Source organism: Microcaecilia unicolor, chromosome 13, assembly GCF_901765095.1.
Source record: "Microcaecilia unicolor chromosome 13, aMicUni1.1, whole genome shotgun sequence".
Lineage (NCBI taxonomy): Eukaryota > Metazoa > Chordata > Amphibia > Gymnophiona > Siphonopidae > Microcaecilia > Microcaecilia unicolor.
Window position 1 is genome coordinate 36,973,398 of NC_044043.1, and position 25,991 is coordinate 36,999,388.

Below are 25,991 nucleotides of genomic sequence, written 5' to 3' on the forward strand. Positions count from 1 at the left end.
ATATTTTCCCTCATGCACCCAACTGATCTGTCACACTAACTGGCTACTCTGAAGTTCTCAAAGATGATAACTCCCAGCTCTTTTTCCTGTTTCATAACTGAAAATTCTTGTCCTCCAAACTGGTATCTGGTGCTTGAATTTCTACATCTGAAATGCATGCTTGTGCAGTCACCTTTTTCCAAGTTTGTTTTACATTATCATCTTATCTACATTTAGTACAGTTTAAAAGCTCAAACAGCAGCATAATGATGTGTTTTTGGATTGTTGTACAGTTTGCACCAATAAGAAATTAAAGCTACTGCCATTTATGGAATAGAAAAAGCAACCCAACATTCCACTGTTATGCAGAACAAAATATGTAAAACCTTACCTCCCGTACCCGCTTTATCCAGCTGTGTATCTTCTCGTGTAGAATTCAAAAGTTCCTGTCTAAAACATATTTTGAGAAAAAGTCTCACTTCAGTATGCAACAATCAACTCTCCTAAACTTCTCTGGTAAGAGCTATTTTACAGTGTCACTAATTAACTCAAAACACTACAGACAGACTATGGCGTTTAGTTATCAACGTGGGCTATGATTAAGACATACTATTTTACCACTAACTTATGCTAATTTATGCAATAAGACAGAGGGGCATAATCGAACATCGCCGGTGAAATAGGTCGCCGGCGATCTATTTTGGCGGCGGCCCAACAGCTGGCCGGAACCATATTTTCGAAAAAGATGGCCGGCCATCTTTTTTTTTTTCGATAATACGGTTTAGGCTGGCCAAATGCCAGAGTTTGCTGGGTTTGAGATGGCCGGTTTTGTTTTTCAGCGATAATGGAAAAAAATGCCAGCCATCTCAAACCCGGCGAAATCCAAGGCATTTGGTCGTGGGAGGAGCCAGCATTTGTAGTGCACTGGTCCCCCTGACATGCTAGGACACCAACCGGGCACCCTAGGAGGTACTTCTAAAAATTAAAAAATATATATATAAATAGCTCCCAGGTCCATAGCTCCCTTACCTTGGGTGCTGAGCCCCCCCAAAACCCACTCCCCACAACTCTACACCATTACCATAGCCCTTATGGGCGAAGGGGGGCACCTACATGTGGGTACAGTGGGTTTTGGGGGGGGGGGTTTGTAGGGTTCAACACTTAGTACCACAAGTGTAACAGGTAGGGGGGGATGGACCTGGGTCTGCCTGCCTGAAGTGCACTGCACCCATTAAAAACTGCTCCGGGGAGCTGGGTATGACATTTGAGGCTGGCATACAGGCTGGCAAAAAAGTGTTTTATTTTTATTTTTTAGTGTGGGAGGGAGTTGGTGACCACTGGGGGAGTATGGGGAGGTCATCCCCCATTCGAAAGCCGGCCATCTGGTAGCCACGCCCATGTCCCGCCTTTGCTTCACCGCCGACATGCCCCCTTGCACTTTTGCTGGTGTGGCAACGGGAAAGTAGCGATGATGTCAAAAACGCGGCTTTCGATTATACCGATTTCACCGCTTTTGCGAAATTGCCGGCCATCTCCCGATTTATGTCGGAAGATGGCCGGCGATCACGTTCGAAAATAAGCCTGATAGTTACTAACAGCAAAACAACATATCTTAACAGTAGCCTTCGTTGATACCTTCCCCCCTATATCCTATAATGCGTGTTCAACGCTCTCTGACATTGCTCCAAATATGGCTGCACCAAGGTGTTTAACACATATTTCAGACAAAGCTTAAAGAATATTTAAAATGCTACAACTTTTTTAAGGATACAAGATACATATCTTAGAAATATGAAAAAAAGTTGGATAAAACACACAGTCCAGTACAGTATGGTAAAGGTCACTTTTATATGGCCACGTTTTTTTCTTGCACCTGTGTCAGGGACATAAACAGTTTTGGCTTCGGCCTGCATCAGGGGCATAAACTGTTGTCCCGTTGCCTTATTCAATTTATCTCCAAGTACTAAAATTATGTTTGCCAGATGTGTTCAATAATAATCTACTTGATGAAAAGTGGATTATTAATGGAACACATCTGTCAGACATGATTTTACTTCTTGGAGATAAGCTGAATAAGGCAATGGGACACCTATTTATGCCCTGATGTAGACTGAAGTCGAAACTCGGTCATATTGGGCTCATTTGAATAAAAGCGACCTTTACCATACTGTGCTGGACTGTGTGTTTTATCCAACTTGGAATGCCCTCCCGCGGGAGGTGGTGGAAATGAAAACGGTAACAGAATTCAAACACGCGTGGGATAAACATAAATGAATCCTGTTCAGAAGGAATGGATCCTAAGGAGCTTAGCCGAGATTGGGTGGCAGAGCCAGCCGGTGGTGGGAGGCGAGGATAGTGCTGGGTAGACTTATACGGTCTGTGCCAGAGCCAGTGGTGGGAGGCGGGGCTGGTGGTTGGGAGGTGAGGACAGTGCTGGGCAGACTTATACGGTCAGTGCCCTGAAGAGGACAGGTACAAATCAAAGTAGGGTATACACAAAAAGTAGCACATATGAGTTTGTCTTGTTGGGCAGACTGGATGGACCATGCAGGTCTTTTTCTGCCGTCATTTACTATGTTACTATGTTTCTTTCATATCTCTGTGCTTTTTGTTGGATTGTACCTCTATTATTTGTTTGTTTTTTTAAGTATGAAATATGTATTTCATATTTAAGTGTCTGCCTGGTCAAATACTTGCAAGCTCATTCTATTCTTTAAGTGCTGCAAACAAATTAAAGCTTCCATGGGATTCAAACTAAACATTTATACAACAAGCTTAGTAAATTGAACCAATGAACACACTAAAAACTGAAACACATGGAAACTAATTCGTATCTCTATATTACACACAAGGAGGATCATTTTATATCACGTTGCTTAGGCTGACTTGTCCTGCTGCCCATGCAGAAGGCAAAACTGCTCGCTTGTAAGGCGTTCTCTGAAAACAGCCTGTTAAGACACAAAAAGCAGGTAATGTCATCTGACATTATCAACATGGAGCACATCCTCTCTCAGATTTCAGAAAAACCAGGAAGGTTCTGTTTTTTTTATCATGAGCAGGAGATTCCATGCAATTGCTAACTTAAAAGTTCACTCAGTCCATTTCAGAGCTTAGGAATGAACTCCTCGAAATGGTGAGAAGGTATGTATGCGTTTCAGATTTCTGCTGCCGTCTATGGCATACCCGTTACAGAGAAAGCAAAGGTGCTTACCTAACAACAGACAGGATTAATCAGCCACGCAAGAATCCCTATCAGTGTTCAGATTGCAGCCCCCCCCCCCCCCCAAAGTAGGATGACAATTTTTCTCTCTCTCCACCCCCCCCCCCCCCCCCCATTTAAATCTAAGTTTAAGGAAAGCCTCAAAGGCTAATGGGAGGTAAGCACTGTTAAGAGAAAAGTACACTTTGCCTCCACCCTTGTAGTCTGCGGGTTGCATCTTGACACTGTAGGATTTGCACAGGAAGTTTTTTAAATGCCATTGTCCTACATATTTCTTGAACAGAGAATGAAGGCGGGCAACCAAAGTTGCCATGACTCTGACTTCATCAGCTTTCATCATACCATTGGGCAGTATCTGTGAGATTTTAACAGGGCTCTGTTCTTTCCTGGCTTCCTTCTTATCTCTCACAGCGTACCTTTAGTGTATACTCTAATGGATTCTCCTCTACTTCTATCCCACTGTCAGTTGGTGTACCTCAGGGATCTGTCCTGGGACCTCTTCTTTTCTCCATCTATACTTCTTCCCTTGGTACTCTGATCTCATCCCATGGTTTTCAGTATCATCTTTATGCTGATGACTCCCATATCTACCTCTCCACACCAGAAATCCCAGCCGAAATCCAGGCCAAAGTATCAGCCTGCCTGTCTGACATTGCTGCCTGGATGTCTCACCGCCATCTGAAACTAAACATGACCAAGACTGAGCTTCTTATCTTTCCCCCTAAACCAACCTCTCCTCTTCCCCCATTCTCTATTTCTGTGGATAACACTCTCATCCTTCCTGTCTCATCAGCTCGTAAACTTGGGGTCATCTTCGACTCCTCCCTCTCCTTCTCTGCACATATTCAGCAGACTGCTAAAACCTGTCGTTTCTTTCTCTATATCAGCAAAATTCACCCTTTCCTTTCTGAGCACAATACCAGAACCCTCATCCACACTCATCACCTCTCACTTAGACTATTGCAACTTGCTTCTCACAGGTCTCCCACTTAGCCATCTCTCTCCTCTTCAATCTGTTCAAAATTCTGTTGCACAACTAATATTCCCACCAGTGTCATTATGCTCATATTAGCCCTCTCCTCAAGTCACTTCACTGGCTCCCTATCCGTTTCCGCATACAGTTCAAACTCCTCTTATTGACTTATAAGTGCATTCACTCTGCAGCTCCTCAGTACCTCTCCACTCTCATCTCTCCCTACACTCCTCCCCAGGAACTCTGTTCACTGGGTAAATCTCTCTTATCTGCACCCTTCTCCTCCACCGCTAACTCCAGACTCCGTTCCTTTTATCTTGCTGCACCATATGCCTGGAATAGACTTCCTGAGCCGGTACATCAAGCTCCATCTATGGCCATCTTCAAATCTAAGCTAAAAACCCACCTTTTTGATGCTGCTTTTAACTCCTAACCCTTATTCACTTGTTCAGAACCCTTATTTTATCATCCTCACTTTAATATTCCCTTATCTGTTGTTTGTCCTGTTTGTCTGTCCTAATTAGATTGTAAGCTCTGTTGGGCAGTGACTGTCTCTTCATGAACAAGTGTACAGCGCTGCGTACGTCTAGTAGCACTATAGAAATGATAAGTAGTAGTAGTTAACAGTGGGATATACAGTCCATTATCCAGTTTGGTAAGGCTCTTCAGTCACTGCACATTCAAATTTATTGGTGTCAAAGAAAATGTATAAACTGATGTTACTATTGCATCCTTTTCGTAAAATAGGCTAGTACCCTTTTACAGTCCACAGTGTGCACTTTGGGGAGAATGAGACTTCAGAAAAAAGTAGAAAGGGCTATGGACTAGGAGTAGCCTAGTGGTTAGTGCAGTGGACTCTGATCCTGGGGAACTGGGTTCGATTCCCACTGCAGCTCCTTGTGACTCTGGGCAAGTCACTTAACCCTCCATTGGCCCAGGTACAAATAAGTACCTGTATATAATATGTAAACTGCTTTGAATGTAGTTGGAAAAACCTCAGAAAGGCAGTATATAAGTCCCATTCCCTTTCCTTAATATGGAAACCTAGGCAAAAATTAATGGCTTTTCCAAAACAGGATGGTTCTTTGGACATAACAAGTAAAGGTGAATAGGAAACCAGTGCTTGACATTCCCTTGATTGCTTAGCTTAATTGACCACAATCAAGAAAAGAACTTTCAGTGTCAAGAATTTCAATTCTTTAGACTCTCTGGGTTGAAAAGGCACATTCATCGGCAGAGATAGGACACTACTGAGATACCAGGAAACTGGCAGTTTCTTGATTAGGGGTCTCGTGTACCATAATCCTTTCATCAACTTGGAAACTATATGGTGAATTCACTATCACCCTCAGATGATCAAAGGAAAATTCCACACAATTGTACATTGCAGAATTTGTGCAGAATTTCCCCAGGGCACTGAATTTACCTTGAGCCAGTTGCACAGACCTTCCAGAATGCAGTCAGTGTAATGCTGAAATACTGTACTGCTCTTGGAGGACTTTTGAGAATAACACAGGATTTCCAAGCTCTACACTGGTTGCCTCTGTTAGAGCCATATGGCACAAGAAGGTGGTTGCATTTGAAGCATGTGCAATAATGATAGAGACAGGACAGACAGCTTAGGAAGAAAAGTCGGGGAAAGGACTTACTGGCAGAACAAGGGGCTAAGGGGTCCTTTTATAAAGGTGCGCTGAAAAATGGCTTGTGGTAGTGTTTTGGGCGAGCGCCGATCCATTTTTTAGTGCGTCTGTAAAAAAGGCCTTTTTTTACAAAAACATTTTTTTGCCAAAAATGGACGTGCGTCAAAATGAAAATTCTCGCAAATCCATTTTGGGTCTGAGACCTTACCACCAGTCATTGACCCAGCGGTAAAGACTCGCGAGGTAACCAGGCGGTAATTAGCTATGCGTGCCAAATGCCACTTGGTGCGCGTCCGCTACGCACGCCTGAAAATAAAAAATATTTTTCGGATGCGGGATAGAAATGAAATTACCACAAGAGCCACATGGAGGTAGTCGGGCGGTAAAAGAGGGAGGTGAGGAAGAGGATGTAGAGTAACCAGATTAGGGGTACTTAGAATATACAAAATAACTTTACATAAAAATCCTACAAAAGATGACCTAGAGGAGACTGGGTAAGAGAGTATGAGGTGTAGGGGGTGACAAAACAAAAAATTGGGGTAGATAAGGGGACGAGCATGGAAGGGAAGAAGGAGCAGAGACAGACAATGTTGAAGAGAGATACGTTGGGGGAGGAGAGTGTGTTGAAGGGGGAGGGGCAACTTAAGGAGGAGAGAAAGTATTGAAGGAGGGATGACTTGAAGGATGAGGACAGTGTGTGTGTATATAATTAGTGGGGGAAGTGACCTACAGCATTATGGTTGGTGATTTTCTATTTAACAGTCTGGCTTGTAGGGCGACGACCTGACCAAAGCTTTTTGTAATCTATGATGTGAGAATCAAACCAACATGGATTCTACTGCAAAGCACTCCAGACTTGTGACACTGCAACATAGCCAAGCTGTGTACAAAAAATGAAGGAGACAGGGTTTTCTGTTTTCTTTCTGTGAAACTGGTCCCCGAGGCCTTCTCAGCCAATCTAGCTATGAAAATCTTGAAGTGGAAACAGTGTTACTACTAGTTTCAGCTAGTCTTGATGAACCTGGACTCCTCATCTGGATTCTCTCTCTCATCACTAAAAGATGCTGTATGTTTGACTTGTAAGCTCACTCCTTGAACTCTCGGCAGCCATTCTGAATCAGCACCAGGAGCAAGACAGTCTGCAGAAGCGCCATGCAAAAGAGGGGGCTCTTTCCTGCCCCGACGAGATCACTAGACCACCAAGACACTACAGTAAGGTAAAGGAGGGGAGGGGAGGGGGTAGTGAATGGAATCATGTGGGTGGAGGAAAATTGGGGAGGGGATCTACAGAGAGGGAATCTTTCTTTTGGGGGGGGGGGGGGTCAAGGTGACAGGGGGCAGGATGGGGTAGGGTGTGATGGGACAGGGCACAGCAGGGCTGAAACAGGTGCAGGGCATATATGGTAACTCTAGTCAGGGAAAGAGGCCTCAAAGTTTCTCCTTGTGCTTAGGCATTCAAGGTAAATATAAGAATAAGCAAGGAGCAGAAATCAAGGAGCTTCAACACAAGCATCCCGCCTAGTTGCCATGTTGGCCACTCCCCAAGATTAGAAACCAATTATATGATGTTTAAGAAGAAATTAAAAACATGGGGGCCGATACTGAGACCGCGGGAGGGAGCCCAGCTAACTCCTACGGTTGGCGGTGGACCCAGAAATTCAATGCTAGGCCGTATCTGGCAACTGGCGTTAAATTTTCGGGTTTTATTTGGATGCTAAGACATAACCGGTTAAGCCAATGTTCATCAGCTGACTGGCTAGGTTATAGCGGTCAAAGATAGACCTGCTATTTACATAGGTCTATCTGGCCGCTAAACTTAGCCAGTCAGTCAGTTAACCAGCTATGTTGCGCAACATAGCTGGTGACCAGGCTAGCCAATAAGCGGTAATACTCAGTCAAGATAGCCTGCTATCTTGCACTGAATATTAGTGCTTAGCTAGCTTTAGTCTACTTAACAGGCCAGGAACCGTTCCTGACCTGTTAAATAGTTTTAAATATCAGGCGGCTGGTGCTTTGTCCAGTTTTTACATGAGAATCCTTAGATACTAAAAAGAGCTAATTTTATTAATATTATTACTTTGAGGTATAGGAACTATATTGTACCATTTTAATATCATTTGATATGTTTTAATTTTATTCTATTGTTGGTAATAAATAGAAATAAATCAAAACAGAGAAAATAAGATGATACCTTTTTTATTGGACTAACTTAATACATCTTTTGATTAGTTTTTGAAGGTAACCTTCAGATCAGAAATAAGCAAATGTTGACAAACATCAGAATATAAAGTGAAACACAGAGGCATTCCAATGACAGCCTCACAGGAAAAGGGAGGGGTAGATTAGGTGAGAAACTGGGAGAGTTGGATGGATGAGAGACAGCGATCTATGGCATATAAGAGAATGACAAGGCTGTAGAATTTTATGGTTTATAGTGGGATGGAAAGTCCAGATCTTTAAGCCCTGTCTGGTGGGTGTCAAAATATATCATTGTGACTTCAAAGGTCTTACGTTCCTAGATTGTCTTAAAATGTCCTTTTAGTGTTCTTACCATAAGATCATTGACGCAATGTTCTGGTTTTGTAAAGTGCTGTCCCACAAAGGTGGCATCCTGGTTGGCACTGGAGTGTTTAATATTGTGTCTGTGTAAATTGAGCCGTGTCACATCTGGCTTGTTTCTCCAATATAGAACCCTTCTTCACACTTTTTATAGTGAATGATGTATGACCTCATCCTCCAACATCATTCACTATAAAAAATGTGAAGAAGGGTGCTGTATTTGAGAAACAATTACCTTTCGGAGAAATTTTAGATAGGTGAAAAGAAACCCAATAGTATTGAAAGATTTGTGTATGGCAGGTACACCTACAGCTCACACACTTTTCTGATGGAGGTGGCTGGCTGCCACCAGAACATAAGTACATATACCATAAAAGGTCCATCAAAACCAGCAACCTGTCTCCAACAGTAGCCAATCCAGGTCATGAATATTGAGCAGAAAAACAGATCCACTTCTTGCTACTCACTCTCAAGGATAAACTGTGATTTTTTTTCCAAGCCTAAATGGCTAACAATTTTTTACGGACTTTTCCTCCAGGAATTTGTCTAAATCCCTTATAAACTCAGCCATTAAAGATGCCTTGACCATATCTTCTGGCAACAAATTCCCATGATTAGGCATTCTCTAATTTGTTTAGTTTGCTTGTTATTTATTTATTGAAACATTTCAAATAATTACAAGTAATTATACAGGAAAACAAAAGATTGACTTATACGAAAGACCATCCAACATCTGAGAGAGAAAAAAAGGGTAAAGAGCTATATATAAAGAAATAAAAAAAGCAACAAAATCTTAAAGAGACTCACAAAATTTTATATATCAGATGTACTCATTAGCCATAGAGGGCATTCTTCCAGCTTAAGTATTTCTTATTAAACATTTTCATCTTTAAGGACATCTTCTAATTGAATAGGGCAATAATTGTTTTTTTAAACGCATGCCTTCTCTTTTGATAGGAGATCAAGAATTTACAGGAAAAAGTAGGACCCAGAGCCAAAACTCTAAATTTAATATCAATAAACTCTGTTTAGATTTTTTGATCTTAAACATATTGGGAAAGATGTAAAGTTTCTGGCCACAGAGGAAATATCCTTTCTTTGAAAATATGACTTCATTAACTTATTTTTATCTAATTCACTAAGAAATAAAACAATAAGGGTGGCCCTAGTAGGTATATCATCGAAAACAATTCTAAAAAGGCAGACAAATCAAGAGTACCCTGTGGTGTCACATCCAGCCCACCCTTTGCCTCACTAAGCAGTTTTTGAGAGATAACTCGACTGGAAATGTCAACAGAAACACCAGGAATATTCAAAACCTTGAGGAAATATTTATATAAAAATACCCATGGAGAAAGCAGAAAGTAGATGAGTCCTAGGAGGCAACCCAACATAATAGCCCAGACAAAATAGCCCTTGACAAAAAAGCTCTTCACAAAAATAAGACGTATAGTGAAAACTTTATTGAATGGCATAAGCAAATACCATCTACCATCATAATTCATTCATTTTATACTCTATATATAGTTTAATTCATGCTAAACTATAACAATCTCTAAATAGACAGATTATGAGCCACACTTTTAAGGAAGGTAATAATATCATCAGCGTTGTACATTGCAACAAGTGCCTGCAAACGTTTCTCAAGTTGTATATACTTGGACTTAGAAGACTCTGGCTGTCGAACGCCTGCACGATAACGAGACAGTTCTCTTTCAGTGCGATCTTGTTCCTTCTTAAAAAGATCGACAAGTTTAAATATAGAAGGATGGTGACACTTGATGGTTTGCTGAAATGATCGGTGCCATGCTTCCACAGAGTTGTTCGTACGAGGTAAACCATCCAACAAGCGGTTGCGTACGTTCCAAGTTGCAATAGCATAGCGAGGCTCTGCTCTGCAGTTTTGCTGCTGCTGCTGCCCGATGAAAGTGTCCTCCCAGTAATCAATTACTGGAGTTATCTCAGGAGGACAAGTCTCAATGATGTTCTGAAATGCCACTGGGACATCGTCTATCGGTAGGAAACTCAATGCAAGCAGCATCTTTATATTAATCCGGATAACTTCATTGTCTCTGTAAGCATCTGATAAACCACTATCCTGCACCTTCCTCCAAAGACACTGCCCTAAATGAAATAAACATGCACTTAAAGGAGAGGCTGGAAACACTTTTGAAACTGCATTCTGACTTGCTTTCTCAAAGTCAGATAGCACACTAACGGGGTTCAAATTAGGATTTAACTCCAAAAGCTTTTGAAACACACGCGTGTAGGTTTCTTCCTTTTTCTCCCTCAGCAGAACATAAATTAATGGCTTTGCAGTTTTGTCAATTAAAGCATGAACTGAAAAAACTTGGAAAAATAGTTCTGGGGCGACTTTAAACGTCCCGTCAATGAACCAGTGAGGGTTTTCCTCGAGAAGGTGTAGATTTTCGCTTGTTCCAAACATCAATATTCGATTGTCATCACCAACACCTGAATCCCATAGCAGAAAGTTAGAATTTCTGGATGTCAGTCGAAGTTCAATAGGGATATCAATCTCAGCAACAGTCTGAGGATTGTAATAAGGATGATGAGAATGCTTACGTTTACGCTCTATGGCCCGCTGTGAAGCTACATATGCAGGAAGATGAACAGCCGACTCCAGAGAAATTTCATTGGTACACTGTTGTATTATCTGCCTTGGCTTTTCCATTCCTTGTTCAGCACGTCTCCTTATCTCAGCCACACTACGAACTGCTTCATTCTTAGAAACATCAGGAGCATGGTTATGTTCAGTAATAGTTGTTGCCCTTTGGTCTCTTACTTTAAGACGTCCATTACAGAATGTTGTTAGACAACGCCATGACATACTCCCATCAACATTGGTCCGTGCCTTCCGATAACGATATCCATCTTTCAGCAACAAATCTTTCCCTTTCTGCGACTCAACAATCTCCGTTTGAATCAACCTATAGAAAATAGGCGAAACACTAAGAACAAACACATGCAAAAAACGAGGACTCAAAGAGAAACAACCTTATCTGTGAAAGGGCAGCACTATCCAGAAAAATCAGTTATATACAAAAAGAAGAAGATACCCCAAAGCACACCAACCATACATTAAACAAAATTAAATAAAACAATACATAAAAAATTTTAATGCTGTTAAATATTATACTAATACGTGTGAAACTAATAGATCACTAAAAACATACTGATCAGGTTGACAACATATGAATAGCATTCAATAATTCAAAGAAAGATGAACCACAGCTAATTTAAAACTATTGGGTACAATGCTCTCACTCAAGGAGGCACCCTAGTTTTGATTCCACTAATATTCTACAAGACTAATCTTCTCAGCACCAACTGAAAAGATTTAGACATAGCTCATGGTTTTCTCTGGTTCAGATCTAAAGAGATGCTCATTAGACCTGGCATGTGTGGTATTCTCATACTATTATACAGGAAGGTTCTGCCAAATGTAGAGCCTCTTGTAAAATAGGAGTAGGGCTGCAAGTCCCAACACCTTCCATGCCTAGAAGAAGCAGTGATTTGGCTTGGGAGTAGCATTAGTCTACTGAAGCTGATTACAGGAATATTAAAATGCAGGTGCATTTTTTCATGTGGCAGCTCAGTTGCCTTTCATTTTGCAGCTAATACTGTATGTCTATTCTTATGAGTCATTTACTTCTTTAATTCTCTTTTGCGGGCTAGATACCACGGCATATTAATGTGAATGATTTTTTCTGCCAGTTTATAATATAATGCCCCAGAACTTGAAAGTGGAGTGGAGTGGAGGAGTGGCCTAGTGGTTAGGGTGGTGGACTTTGGTCCTGGGGAACTGAGGAACTGAGTTTGATTCCCGGCACAGGCAGCTCCTTGTGACTCTGGGCAAGTCACTTAACCCTCCATTGCCCCATGTAAGCCGCATTGAGCCTGCCATGAGTGGGAAAGCGCGGGGTACAAATGTTAAAAAAAAAAGGTGTATTTGACTTGGAAGAGAAACACATGAAGGAGTAATAAAGACAACATCAGCCCCCCTCTCACATGGAAGAACTCCCTGCAGCCTCCTTGACATTAATCCTCTCCCCAACTGGAATCACCCCCCTCCCCTGTGAAGCATTCATACCAGTACAATTTGGAGAAACTTGCAGCGCGCGAGTAAGCAACCTGCGACCAGCAATTCTTCTTTTGTTCCTGTGTTTAAGGAAAACTGATCACCGGCTGACCCCTGAACTCTTACCTCTGCTGCGTCCCAAATGCTAAAGCTACTTCCTATAGGCAGGATGTGGCAGAGACAAGGCTTTCGGGTCTGCTGGTGATCAGTTTTCCTGAAACACAGGAACAGAAGAATTACTGGTTGCAGGATCCTCTACAAGTAAAGGAGAGGCCCTTTTGTTGGGGGGGGGGGGGGGGGCAAATTGTGGGTAGGCTGTTTTGTCAGTGGCCAATTTGTCGAGGACTTTTTTTATTGGGGTTATTTTGGTCCAAGACAGATATAAGGAGGCAGAAAAATTGAATGTGAAATATGTATATAGGGGAAGAAGAGAGAAGGAGAGGAAAGAAATAGTGAGGAGAAAGGAGGCCCTGAAAATAGAGCTCAGAGCACAGACAGAGGAGCAGAATCAGAGACAGGGAATAAGATGATTAGAAAAATAAAATCACCAGACAACAAAAGTAAGAGAAATGATTTTATTTTCAGTTTAGTAACTGAAGTACAGTATGTCAGTTTTGAGAATTTACTTCTGCAGTCTATATTTTGCACTATACAGGTGAAAATGTGAGGGGGACAACCGAACGATTAAAATTTTTAATTGCGATCAACTGTGTGATTAAACCTTTTAATCGATGTACAGCCCTATCAACCTTAGCCCTTCTGCCAGTCCTTCTCCAGCTACTTTAATGAGTGAAGAAGGGCAGGGGTCCAAAACATAGTGGAGTATTTCATTCTCGATAACACCACTGACAATTTGTTTTATAATCAATTATGAAAAGAAATACTAACTAATTTTCCTTCATTACCTTCCTTGTACACCCCACTCCTTCAATTCCTATAGCATTGTGGTCAAAAATCTCCAATGCCTGTCCCTGAGGCTCAACCTTCCCTGACTTGTCTAACTGTAAACGTCGAAGATCATCTCTCCCCTTTTCTCAGGGACTGACTATGGTGTAGGTGGCCTTGGGATGACTATGTACCTTGTGTGGCAAATCCAGAGATTAGGAATTGGACATAGTAAGTCAGGGTTCCAAACAGGGCTTTAATCTAGCATGAGGCAAAATATCTAGAACTTGTCTTCTCCAAAGTGAAAGCTATGTCATGCAGGTGAAATCTGAAAGTAACTTCCTTCGGAGTTAAACAAAGTTCTAGGCTCACAATGGCTCTGACAGGTTCAAGGCAGCGCTCACAGTTCAAACTACAGTACCAAAGAGAAACAAAGATTTAAAAAAACCATAAGAAAACAAGCCATGCTGAGTCATAGCAAGGTTCAGTGAGCACAGCATCAGAAAGCATCCAGTTAGGGTCACAAGCACCTGGCAGATCCCAAAAAGTAGATCAAATCACCTGTTACACCTCAGACACTTATGGCCCCTGTCCACGTTCTCTTCCTTGCCCTGTCCCTTCCTAATCTTCTTTCCCCCCCCCCCACTCCCACTGTCTACCACTAGAACTCGTTGCCCTCCTGCCCTGCCCGCCACGGCAATACCCTATTCACCCTCATCCCCCACGACCTCACCATCCCTCTTGTCCCCCTCCTCCTTCCTAGCTCTTAACCTTCAACACTTCCTTCCTGCCATTAACCCATCCCCATTCCTCCTAAGTTCACCCCGTCTTCGTCGCCTTCGCCGCCCGACCTCCCCCACCCTCCTCCGCATTCTCTTGCTCCTCCTCCTGCTATCCGCGGGAGAAATTAACCCTAATCCAGGTCCCCCTCACCTGTCCCCGTCCTATCCATGCAAACAATTCCGGGATGTCTCCAATCTCGTCTCTATTCCCCTCCTCCCCCCCTCTTCCCTCCCCTTCTCATGTGCCTTGTGGAATGCTCACTCAGTCTGCAACAAACTGCCCTTCACCCACGATCTCTTCATCTCTCACTCCCTTCAACTGCTCGCCCTAACCGAAACCTGGATCTCCCCGGAAGACTCGGCCTCAATCGCGGCCCTCTGCCATGGAGGTTATCGCTTCTCCCACACTCCCCGCCCAGCTGGCTGCGGTGGAGGCGTTGGGCTACTTCTCTCACCCTCCTGTAGTTTCCAACCCCTCCCCCTACCACAGTCTCACTGCTTCTCTTCCTTTGAAGCCCACTCCATCCGGCTATTCTATCCTGCCACTCAGAGTCGCAGTAATCTACCGCCCCCCTGATAAATCCTTCTCTTCCTTCCTCATCGACTTTGATGCTTGGCTTTCCGTCTTTCTTGAACCCTCATCTCAGTCCCTCATTCTCGGAGACTTTAACATACACGTTGATGATCCAACCGACCCTAACGCTTCTAAGTTCCTCACCCTAACATCCTCCTTCAACCTCCAGCTGTGCTTCACCACCCCTACTCACCATGACGGCCATTGTCTTGACCTCATCCTCTCCTCCTCCGGCTCACCCTCCAATTTCCACGCTTCTGCTCTCCCTCTCTCGGATCATCACCTGATCACATTTACACTTCTTCACCCCCCCCTCTGCCCCATCCAACTTTAACCACTACCTCCAGGAATCTCCAGGCTATTGACCCCCCCACTTTATCCTCTAGTATCTCTAATCTCCTCCCCTCCATCATGTCCTCCGAGACTGTAGACAAAGCGGTTTCCACTTACAATGCCGCTCACTCCTCTGCTTTGGATACCCTCGCTCCATCCACCTCCCGTCCCACAAAGCGTACTGATCCCCAGCCTTGGCTGACCCCTTGCATCCGTTACCTTCGCTCCTAAACCCGATCCGCTGAATGCCTCTGGAGGAAATCTCGTACCCATTCAGACTTCCTTCACTACAAATTCATGCTATCCTCCTTCCACTCCTCCCTATTCCTTGCAAAACAGGACTATTACACCCAATTGACCAATTCTCTCAGCTCCAACCCTCGTCGTCTCTTCACCACCCTTAACTCCCTCCTCAAAGTGCCCCCCGCTCCCACTCCCCCTTCACTCTCTCCTCAATCACTGGCTGACTACTTCCGCGACAAGGTGCAAAAGATCAACCTTGAGTTCACTACCAAGCCACCACCTCCTCTTCAGCCTTTAGCCCTTTCCAACAACCAACCAACCATGGCCTCTTTCTCCTCCTTTCCTGAGATCACCGAGGATGAAACCTCCCGCCTTCTTTCCTCCTCGAAATGCACCACCTGTTCCTCCGATCCCATCCCCACCAACTTACTTAACACCATCTCCCATACTGTCACCCCCTCCATCTGTCGCATCCTTAACCTCTCTCTCTCCACTGCAACTGTCCCTGACACCTTCAAGCACGCCGTAGTCACACCTCTCCTAAAAAAAAACATCACTTGACCCTACCTGCCCCTCCAACTACCGCCCCATCTCTCTCCTACCCTTCCTCTCCAAAATACTTGAGCGTGCCGTTCACAGTCGCTGCCTTGATTTTCTCTCCTCTCATGCCATCCTTGACCCACTTCAATCCGGTTTTCGCCCTCTACACTCGACAGAAACAGCACTCTCTAAAGTCTGCAACGACCTGCTCCTCGCCAAATCCAGAGGCCACTATTCCATCCTCATCCTCCTCGATCTATCCGCAACGTTTGACACTGTCAATCACGATTTACTTCTTGCCACACTGTCCTCTTTTGGGTTCCAAGGTTCTGTCTTCTCCTGGTTCTCCTCTTATCTCTCCCACCGCACCTTCAGGGTTCACTCTCATGGATCTTCCTCCACTCCCATCCCATTATTTGTTGGAGTTCCCCAGGGATCTGTCCTTGGACCTCTTCTCTTCTCAATCTACACCTCTTCCCTAGGCTCACTGATCTCATCTCATGGTTTTCAGTATCATCTTTATGCTGATGACACTCAGCTATATCTCTCCACACCAGACATCACCGCGGAGACCCAGGCCAAGGTATCGGCCTGCTTATCCGACATTGCTGCCTGGATGTCCAACCGCCACCTGAAGCTGAACATGTCCAAAACCGAGCTCCTCGTCTTTCCACCTAAACCCACTTCTCCTCTTCCTCCACTCTCTATCTCAGTTGATAACACCCTCATCCTCCCCGTCCCATCTGTCCGCAACCTCGGAGCCATCTTCGACTCCTCCCTCTCCTTCTCTGTGCATATCCAACAGACTGCCAAAACCTGTCGCTTCTTCCTCTTCAACATCAGCAAAATTCGCCCTTTCCTTTCTGAGCACACCACACGAACTCTCGTCCACGCTCTCATTACCTCTCGCCTTGACTACTGCAACTTACTCCTCACCGGCCTCCCACTTAGCCACCTATCCCCCCTTCAATCCGTTCAGAACGCTGCCGCACGTCTTATATTCCGCCAGAACTGATATACTCATATCACCCCTCTCCTCAAGTCACTTCACTGGCTTCCGATCAGATACCGTATACAATTCAAGCTTTTCCTCCTTACCTACAAATGCACCCGGTCTGCGGCTCCTCACTACCTCTCTACCCTCATCTCCCCCTATGTTCCCGCCCGTAACCTCCGCTCACAGGACAAATCCCTCCTTTCAGTACCCTTCTCCACCACTGCCAACTCCAGGCTCCGCTCATTCTGCCTTGCCTCACCCTATGCCTGGAACAATCTTCCTCAACCCCTACGCCAAGCCCCCTCCCTACCCATCTTCAAATCTCTGCTTAAAACTCACCTCTTCAATGCTGCTTTCGGCACCTAACCTTTCGAGAAATATAGTATGCCCTATCAGATCGATTCTACACTTGTCTTTTAGATTGTACACTTGTCTCTAGATTTACACCTTTTCTTTTAGATTGTACACTTGTCTTTAGATTGTACACCTGTCTTTCAGATTGTAAGCTCCTTGAGCAGGGACTGTCCTTCCATGTTAAAATTGTACAGCGCTGCGTAACCCTAGTAGCGCTTTAGAAATGTTAAGTAGTAGTAGTAGTAATTTCTCATAGTTCATTTCTAGATATAAGCAATTGCTCTCCGAAGCCTACCTGATTAATAATTTTTTATGGACTCTTCCTCCACAAACTTGTCCAACCTTCTTTTTAAATTTTCTCTATGTTAGTTGCTTGACCACATCCTACAGCAACAGATTCCACAGCTTAATTATGGGGCCTTTTCACTAAGGTGAGCTGAAAAATGGCGTGGGTTTTGGGTGCGCGCTGATCCATTTTTCAGCACGCCTGTAAAAAAGGCCTTTTTAAAAATTTATGCCGAAAATGGACGTGCGGCAAAATCAAAATTGCCGCGTGTCCATTTTGGGTCTGCAACCTTATCACCAGCCATTGACCTAGCGGTAAAGTCTCACATGGTAAGCAGGCGGTAATGATCTAAGCGCATCAAATGCCACTTGGCGCGTGTCCAAAAATAAAAATTATTTTTTGGCCGCACGCCAAAAATGAAATTATCACAAGAGCCATGTGATAGCCGGGCGGTAACTCCATTTTGGCGTGTGTTGGGCGTGTGTAGACGCTTATGTGGCTTAGTAAAAGGGCCCCTATACAATTTGTTTTCAATTTGCTGATTAGTTTTACTGACAGTCCTCTTGATTTTGTATTGGTTGACAGCTCAGGAAACTACTCCCTAATTCCACCTACTCATGATTTTATGAACTTCTATCAGATCCACTCTGCTTCTGAATATCAAACACATTATCCTCCTCATTCTAGAACTTCAGCACTTATGAACATGTCATTTGTGCGCTCAGATTATCGAGTACTAGCAGGAATGAATATTACAGACTTGTGCATAAGTGCTAGTTGGAGTAATTGAAATCTGCCTTTATTATGATTTTAACAAATTTGTTTGCCTTCCTCCATCTGTTTCTTTATCCTGTCCAGATCCAGATGGACAATGGTATACACCCACCACTGTGTCTCTCCACGTAAAGATTCCATATAAACTTATCTTTTTTTGACTTTTGCTATCCTTAACATATAGTGCCATCTTTCCACCAATTTGATCCACCCTGTCATTCTGGTATAATGTGTACTCAATTAATAGTTTCCCAAGCCTTTACCAGCAACTATTACAACCCTCAAACAAACAAAAAAACACATTTAAAATCCTTATACTAAAGCCACCCAACTTCTCAATTCCCAACCCAAGCACTAAACGTATATTCTGTGCTTTTCTTAATGCCCACCCCCAAAACAAACAAACCAGTGGTCACACAAAGGAACATGCCTCTTTCTTTGGATTGCTGCAGGAGCACTGGTTTTTGTAGTAGTGACAGCCAATGGTGATGTATGTTAGGTCTCTGGGGTAGGGAGGCAAGAGTATCTCTATTATATTATGTTCCTTGATGGGGATCCTTATTGTTTTAGGATATTTTAATGTGAACATGGATTGTGACGCAGATTCATTCGCAAAGGGACTCTTGGAGGATGTGGTCGAGATGGGTAGTTAACCTTCCCAACCCATGAAAAGGGTCATTCTTTAGGATTTAGGACCCAATATTAAAAAAAAAAAAAAAAACCCACCACCACCACCTGAGCTCCTTAATTATCATTCTAAATGTGTGTCTGGTTTTGAAAAAAATATTGATGACAGGCTGATGGAACTTTGCAAGGAGTCAATCTCAAATCTACCCTTTCTGAGTAAAATATTGGAAGCAGTTGTTCTAGATCAGCTCCAGGATTTCTGGAGTTGTCACTTTTCTTGTTGCTTGTCATTACAGAGATTACAGTACAGAGATGTTTTTCTTCTATTAGACTGGATCGGATATTGGGTCAGTCATTTATGGCGGTTTCTGCCTTCAATACTATATGATATTTTACTTCAGTATCTGCATGAGTTGGGCTGTTCAGGAATTTTGATGGCATGATTTCCTTATTAAATCATTTTTACCAATGTAAGGGTTTTAGGGAAGCTATTATCAGGATATATGCAACTGATATTCAGTTGGGCATCCGTATTGAGGGAGTGGTAGATGGCACTTGTATAGAACTTACCCATTGCTTAAGGTTAGTGGACACTTGGGAAAAGCAGAACATGCTAGCTTTGACTTTGGAGAAGACAAGTTCTTTGAATCTGTCACAAACCCGTAGCTAAACACCCCAGTTTGGAAAGGGGGGGGGGGGGGGAGCTGGAGAATGGGCTATTAAAGCTTAAGTACAGTTAGATTCTATCGAGGCAGAATTTTAGGTGGCAAAGAAGAGTTATTTATTTAACAAACATTTTAATCTCAATATTTGTTAAATAAATAACTCTTCTTTACCACCTAAAATTCTAACTCTCCCATTTTAATTTTTAGATTTCTGGCATTCGTATATGTTTTTTTTTCTATTTACAAATTGTACAACAGTTTACATAGATAATTCAAAATTATTTATCTCTGTCCTTTATCTAAATACTCTTGGGCTTCTTCAGCTAAAAATCTCTCTGTCTAGTTATTCGAGTCTGCACATTTTGCCAGTATCATAAGTACATAAGTAATGCCATACTGGGAAAGACCAACCACCTTATAATTGAAAGAGAAAAACACCTAGATTTCGACCCAAATCGGGAGATAGACATTTATCTCACAAAAACGAATAAATCGGTATAATGGAAAGCCGATTTTGGACGTTTTCAACTGCACTCCATCGCGGAAGCGTACAAAGTTGACGGGGGTGTGTCGGAGGCGTGGCGAAGGTGGAACTGGGGCATGGTTATCGGCCGAGGAGAGATGGGCGCCTTTCGCTGATAATGGAAAAAAAGTATGCGTTTGTAGCTAGAATTTAGGGCACTTTTCCTGGACCCTTTTTCACGAATAAGGCCCCAAAAAGTGCCCTAAATGACCAGATTACCCCCAGAGGGAATCGGGGATGACCTCCCCTGACTCCCCCAGTGGTCACTAACCCCCTCCCACCACAAAAAAATGATGTTTCACAACTTTTTATTTTCACCCTCAAATGTCATACCCACCTCCCTGGCAGCAGTATGCAGGTCCCTGGAGCAGTTGTTAGGGGGTGCAGTGGACTTCAGGCAGGTGGACCCAGGCCCACCCCCCCCTACCTGTTACAATTGTGCTGCTTAATGCTTAGTCGACCAACCCCCCCAAACCCACTGTACCCACATGTAGGTGCCCCCCTTCACCCCTTAGGGCTATAGTAATGGTGTAGACTTGTGGGCAGTGGGTTTTGAGGGGGATTTGGGGGGCTCAACACACAAGGGAAGGGTGCTATGCACCTGGGAGCTCGTTTACCTTTTTTTTGTTTTTGTAAAAGTGCCCCCTAGGGTGCCCGGTTGGTGTCCTGGCATGTGAGGGGGACCAGTGCACTACGAATCCTGGCCCCTCCCACGAACAAATGCCTTGGATTTATTCGTTTTTGAGCTGGGCGCTTTCATTTTCCATTATCACTGAAAAACAAAAACGCCCAGCTCACAAATTGTCGAATAAAACATGGACGTCTATTTTTTTCGAAAATACGGTTCGGTCCGCCCCTTCACGGACCCGTTCTCGGAGAAAAATGTCCATGGAGATAGACGTTTTCGTTCAATTATGCCCCTCCAAGGGTCCATCGAGCCCAGCATCCTGTCCACGACAGCGGCCAATCCAGGCCAAGGGCACCTGGCAAGCTTCCCAAACGTACAAACATTCTATACATGTTATTCCTAGAATTGTGGATTTTTCCCAAGTCCATTTAGTAGCGGTTTATGGACTTGTCCTTTAGGAAACCGTCCAACCCCTTTTTAAACTCTGCTAAGCTAACCACCTTCACCACTTTCTCCGGCAACAAATTCCAGAGTTTAATTACGCATTGGGTGAAGAAAATTTTCTCCGATTTGTTTTACATTTACTACACTGTAGTTTCATCGCATGCCCCCTAGTCCTAGTATTTTTGGAAAGCGTGAACAGACGCTTCACATCCACCTGTTCCACTCTACTCATTATTTTATATATCTCTATCATGTCTCCCCTCAGCCGTCTCTTCTCCAAGCTGAATAGCCCTAGCCTCCTTAATCTTTCTTCATAGGGAAGTCGTCCCATCCCCGCTATCATTTTTGTCGCCCTTCACTGTACCTTTTCCAATTCTACTATATCTTTCTTGAGATGCGGCGACCAGAATTGAACACAATACTCAAGGTGCAGTCGCACCATGGAGCGATACAACGGCATTATAACATCCTCACATCTGTTTTCCATACCTTTCCTAATAATACCCAACATTCTATTCGCTTTCCTAGCCGCAGCAGCACACTGAGCAGAAGGTTTCAGTGTATTATCGACGACGACACCCAGATCCCTTTCTTGGTCCGTAACTCCTAACGTGGAACCTTGCATGACATAGCTATAATTCGAGTTCTTTTTTCCCACATGCATCACCTTGCACTTGCTCACATTAAACGTCATCTGCCATTTAGCCTCCCAGTCTCATAAGGTCCTCTTGTAATTTTTTACAATCTTGTCGCGATTTAACAACTTTGAATAACTTTGTGTCATCAGCAAATTTAATTACCTCGCTAGTTACTGCCATCTCTAAATCATTTATAAATATATTAAAAAGCAGCGGACCTAGCACAGACCCCTGAGGAACCCCACTAACTACTCTTCTCCATTGTGAATACTGCCCATTTAACCCCACTCTCTGTTTCCTATCCTTCAACCAGTTTTTAATCCACAATAGGACATTTCCTCCTATCCCATGACCCTCCAATTTTCTCTGTAGCCTTTCATGAGGTACCTTGTCAAACGCATTTTGAAAATCCAGATACACAATATCAACCGGTTCCCCTTTATCCACATGTTTGTTTACTCCTTCAAAGAACTGAAGTAAATTGGTCAGGCAAGATTTCCCCACACAAAAGCCGTGCTGACTTGGTCTCAGTAATCCATGTCCTCGGATGTGCTCTGTAATTTTGTTTTTAATAATAGCCTCTACCATTTTCCCCCGGCACTGACGTCAGACTCACCGGTCTATAATTTCCTGGATCTCCCCTGGAGCCTTTTTTAAAAATCGGCGTTACATTGGCCACTCTCCAATCTTCCGGTACCACACTTGATTTTAAGGATAAGTTGCATATCACTAGCAGTAGCTCCCGCAAGCTCATTTTTCAGTTCTATCAGTACTCTAGGATGAATACCATCCGGTCCAGGAGATTTGCTACTCTTCAGTTTGCTGAACTGCCCCATTACGTCCTCCAGGTTTACCGTGAAGTCAGTAAGTTTCTCCGACTCGTCCGCTTGAAATACCATTTCCGACACCGGTATCCCACCCAAATCTTCCTCAGTGAAGACCGAAGCAAAGAATTCATTCAGTCTCTCCGCTACGTCTTTGTCTTCCTTGATCGCCCCTTTTACCCCTCAGTCATCCAGCGGCCCAACCGATTCTTTTGCTGGCTTCCTGCTTTTAATATACCGAAAAAATTTTTTACTATGTTTTTTTGCCTCTAATGCTATCTTTTTTTCGTAATCCCTCTTGGCCTTCTTTATCTGTGCCTTGCATTTGCTTTGACACTCCTTTTGCTGCTTCTTGTTATTTTCAGATGGTTCCTTCTTCCATTTTCTGAAGGCGTTTCTTTTAGCCCTAATAGCTTCCTTCACCTCACTTTTCAACCAGGCCGGCTGTCTTTTGGACTTTCGTCTTTCTTTTCTAATTCGCGGAATATGTATGACCTGGGCCTCCAGGATGGTATTTTTGAACAGCGTCCACGCCTGTTATACAGTTTTTACTCTCTCAGTTGCCCCCCTAAGTTTTTTTTTTGTACCGTTCTTCTCATTTTATCATAGTCTCCTTTTTTAAAGTTAAACGCTAACGTATTTGACTTTCTTTGTACAGTTACTTCAAGGTCGATATCAAAACTGATCATATTATGATCACTGTTATCAAGCGGCCCCAGTATCATTTGTAGATAGCTTACTCCAAAACCTTGTATTTGTGAGCGACTGTCGACTTTCCCCCATGTTGTAGTTTAAAAGCTTTTCTCTCTTCTTCCCAAAATGTTGCCCAGTTCCTAAAAATCTAAATCTCTCCTCCCTCTACTGTTATCCTATTCAGGATTCTGGAGCTCTGCCAGCTTCTTGGGTCTGCAGGTGGAACAGAGAACATTTCTGAGAATGCTAATCTGGAGATTCTGGACTTCAACTTTGTACTGAAAAAGCTTACATTTGGCATCCAGAACTGCCCTCCTGCGCTTTCCTATCTCATTGGTACCTACATGTACATCTGGCTCCTTCCCAGCACACTCTGGAAATTTATCTAGGTGATGTACAGGGTCTACTATGTTTACACCAAGCTAGCAAGTTACCAAGCAAGCCACATGCCCACCAGCCACTCAATTATCTACATACCAAATAAATGAATTACCAGTTAGAATGGCTGTCCTAACCCTTCCCTCCTGGGCACTCACCTTGGTGTGTTAGGATATTGCATTACCCAGAAGCAAGTTCTGACTACAGGATCACTTCTTGTCACACCAAGGAGATGCTTTCCTTTCAGATGAACTTTCATCTCCAAGGAAGCAGTAAGCCTACCAGACATGATGTGGAACTTCTCTACTATTTATCCTTAAAATCGAGCGTGGTACCGGAAGATTGGAGGGTGGCCAATGTAACGCCGATTTTTAAAAAAGGTTCCAGGGGAGATCCGGGAAATTATAGACCGGTGAGTCTGGCGTAGGTGCTGGGGAAAATGGTAGAGGCTATTATCAAAAACAAAATTACAGAGCACATCCGAGGACATGGATTACTGAGACCAAGTCAGCATGGCTTTTGTGTGGGGAAACCTTGCCTGACCAATTTACTTCAATTCTTTGAAGGAGTAAACAAACGTGTGGACAAAGGGGAGCCGGCTGATATTGTGAATCTGGATTTTCAAAAGGCGTTTGACAAGGTACCTCATGAAAGTACAAATAAGTACCTGTATATGTAAGCCGCATTGAGCCTGCCATGAGTGGGAAAGTGCGGGGTACAAATGTAACAAAAAAAAAAAAAAGGCTACAGAGGAAATTGGAGGGTCATGGGATAGGAGGAAATGTCCTATTTTGGATTAAAAACTGGTTGAAGGATAGGAAACAGAGAGTGGGGTTAAAATGGGCAGTATTCACAATGGAGAAGGGTAGTTAGTGGGGTTCCTTAGGGGTCTGTGCTAGGACCGCTGCTTTTTAATATATTTATAAATGATTTAGAGATGGGAGTAACTACAGGGCCGTGCTAACCCGGTAAGCGAGGTAAGCATGGCAGGGGGGCGCTTCCCTCTGGGGGGCGCCTCCGCACCATGCTCACCTCGCTCGCCCTCCCCCAACATCCCTTTTCTTTTTTTTTTCTTTTTAAATTTACCTCCGTGGCGGCAGTTCCGGCAGCGCAGCGTCAGGGAAGGAGGCGGCGCTCCCGACGTCTCTAGCCTTCCCCGCTGTGTTCCGCCTTCTTCTGACGTCAAGGATGACGTCAGAAGAAGGCGGAACACAGCAAAGGGAAGGCTAGACGTCGGGAGCGCCGCCTCCTTCCCTGACGCTGCCGGAACCGCCGCCACGGAGGTAAATTTAAAAAGAAAAAAAAAGAAAAGGGATGTTGGGGGGAGAGAAGAGGGTGGGAAGTTAAACAATGGGAGCGGGAGGGCAGGGGAGAAACGACAGCATGGATGCGAAGGGGGGGGGCATGGATGCGAAGGGGGGGGGGGAGAAGAGGGCGGGCCAGGCTGGGACATGGGAGAGAGAGGATCATGGATGCGAGGGGGGGTCTGGGAAGGGAGAGAGGGGAATTGCTGGAAAAGGATGAATGGAGGGGGCAGGGGACAGAGGAGCATGGATGGGCATGGATTGGGATGGCAGGGCTCAGGGAGAGAGGGAGTTGCTGGAAAGGGATGAATGGAGGGGGCAGGGGACAGAGGAGCATGGATTGGGAGGGCAGGGCTCAGGGAGAGAGGGGAATTGCTGGATAGGGATGAATGGAGGGGACAGATGGGCATGGATGGATATGGATTGCAGGGCAGGGCTCGGAGAGAGGGGAATTGCTGGGTAAGGATGAATGGAGGGGGCAGGGGACAGGAGCATGGATGGGCATGGATTGGGAGGGCAGGGCTCAGGGAGAGAGGGGAATTGCTGGATAGGGATGAATGGAGGGGACAGATGGGCATGGATGGATATGGATTGCAGGGCAGGGCTCGGAGAGAGGGGAATTGCTGGATAAGGATGAATGGAGGGGGCAGGGGACAGGAGCATGGATGGGCATGGATTGGGAGGGCAGGGCTCAGGGAGAGAGGGGAATTGCTGGATAGGGATGAATGGAGGGGGCAGGTGACAGGAGCATGGATGGGCATGGATTAGGAGGTCAGGGCTCAGGGAGAGAGGGGAATTGCTGGATAGGGATGAATGGAGGGGGCAGGTGACAGGAGCATGGATGGGCATGGATTGGGAGGGCAGGGCTCAGGGAGAGAGGGGAATTGCTGGAAAGGGATGAATGGAGGCGGCAGGGGACAGGAGCATGGATGGGCATGGATTGGGAGGGCAGGGCTCAGGGAGAGAGGGGAATTGCTGGATAGGGATGAATGGAGGGGGCAGGTGACAGGAGCATGGATGGGCATGGAT

At 44.3% G+C, this 25,991-nt stretch overlaps 1 protein-coding gene across 5 annotated transcripts in view; it reads right to left on the reverse strand.

The window, feature by feature from the left end:
- The window catches only part of GTF2I (general transcription factor IIi), a 263,654-nt gene that overhangs the window by 132,443 nt on the left and 105,220 nt on the right, over positions 1 to 25,991 (reverse strand). For all 5 annotated transcript variants that reach the window (XM_030186158.1, XM_030186159.1, XM_030186155.1 and 2 more), the window contains exon 16: positions 371 to 429. In XM_030186158.1, the coding sequence (XP_030042018.1) occupies positions 371 to 429 (59 nt within the window). The remainder of the gene's footprint in view (positions 1 to 370; positions 430 to 25,991) is intronic.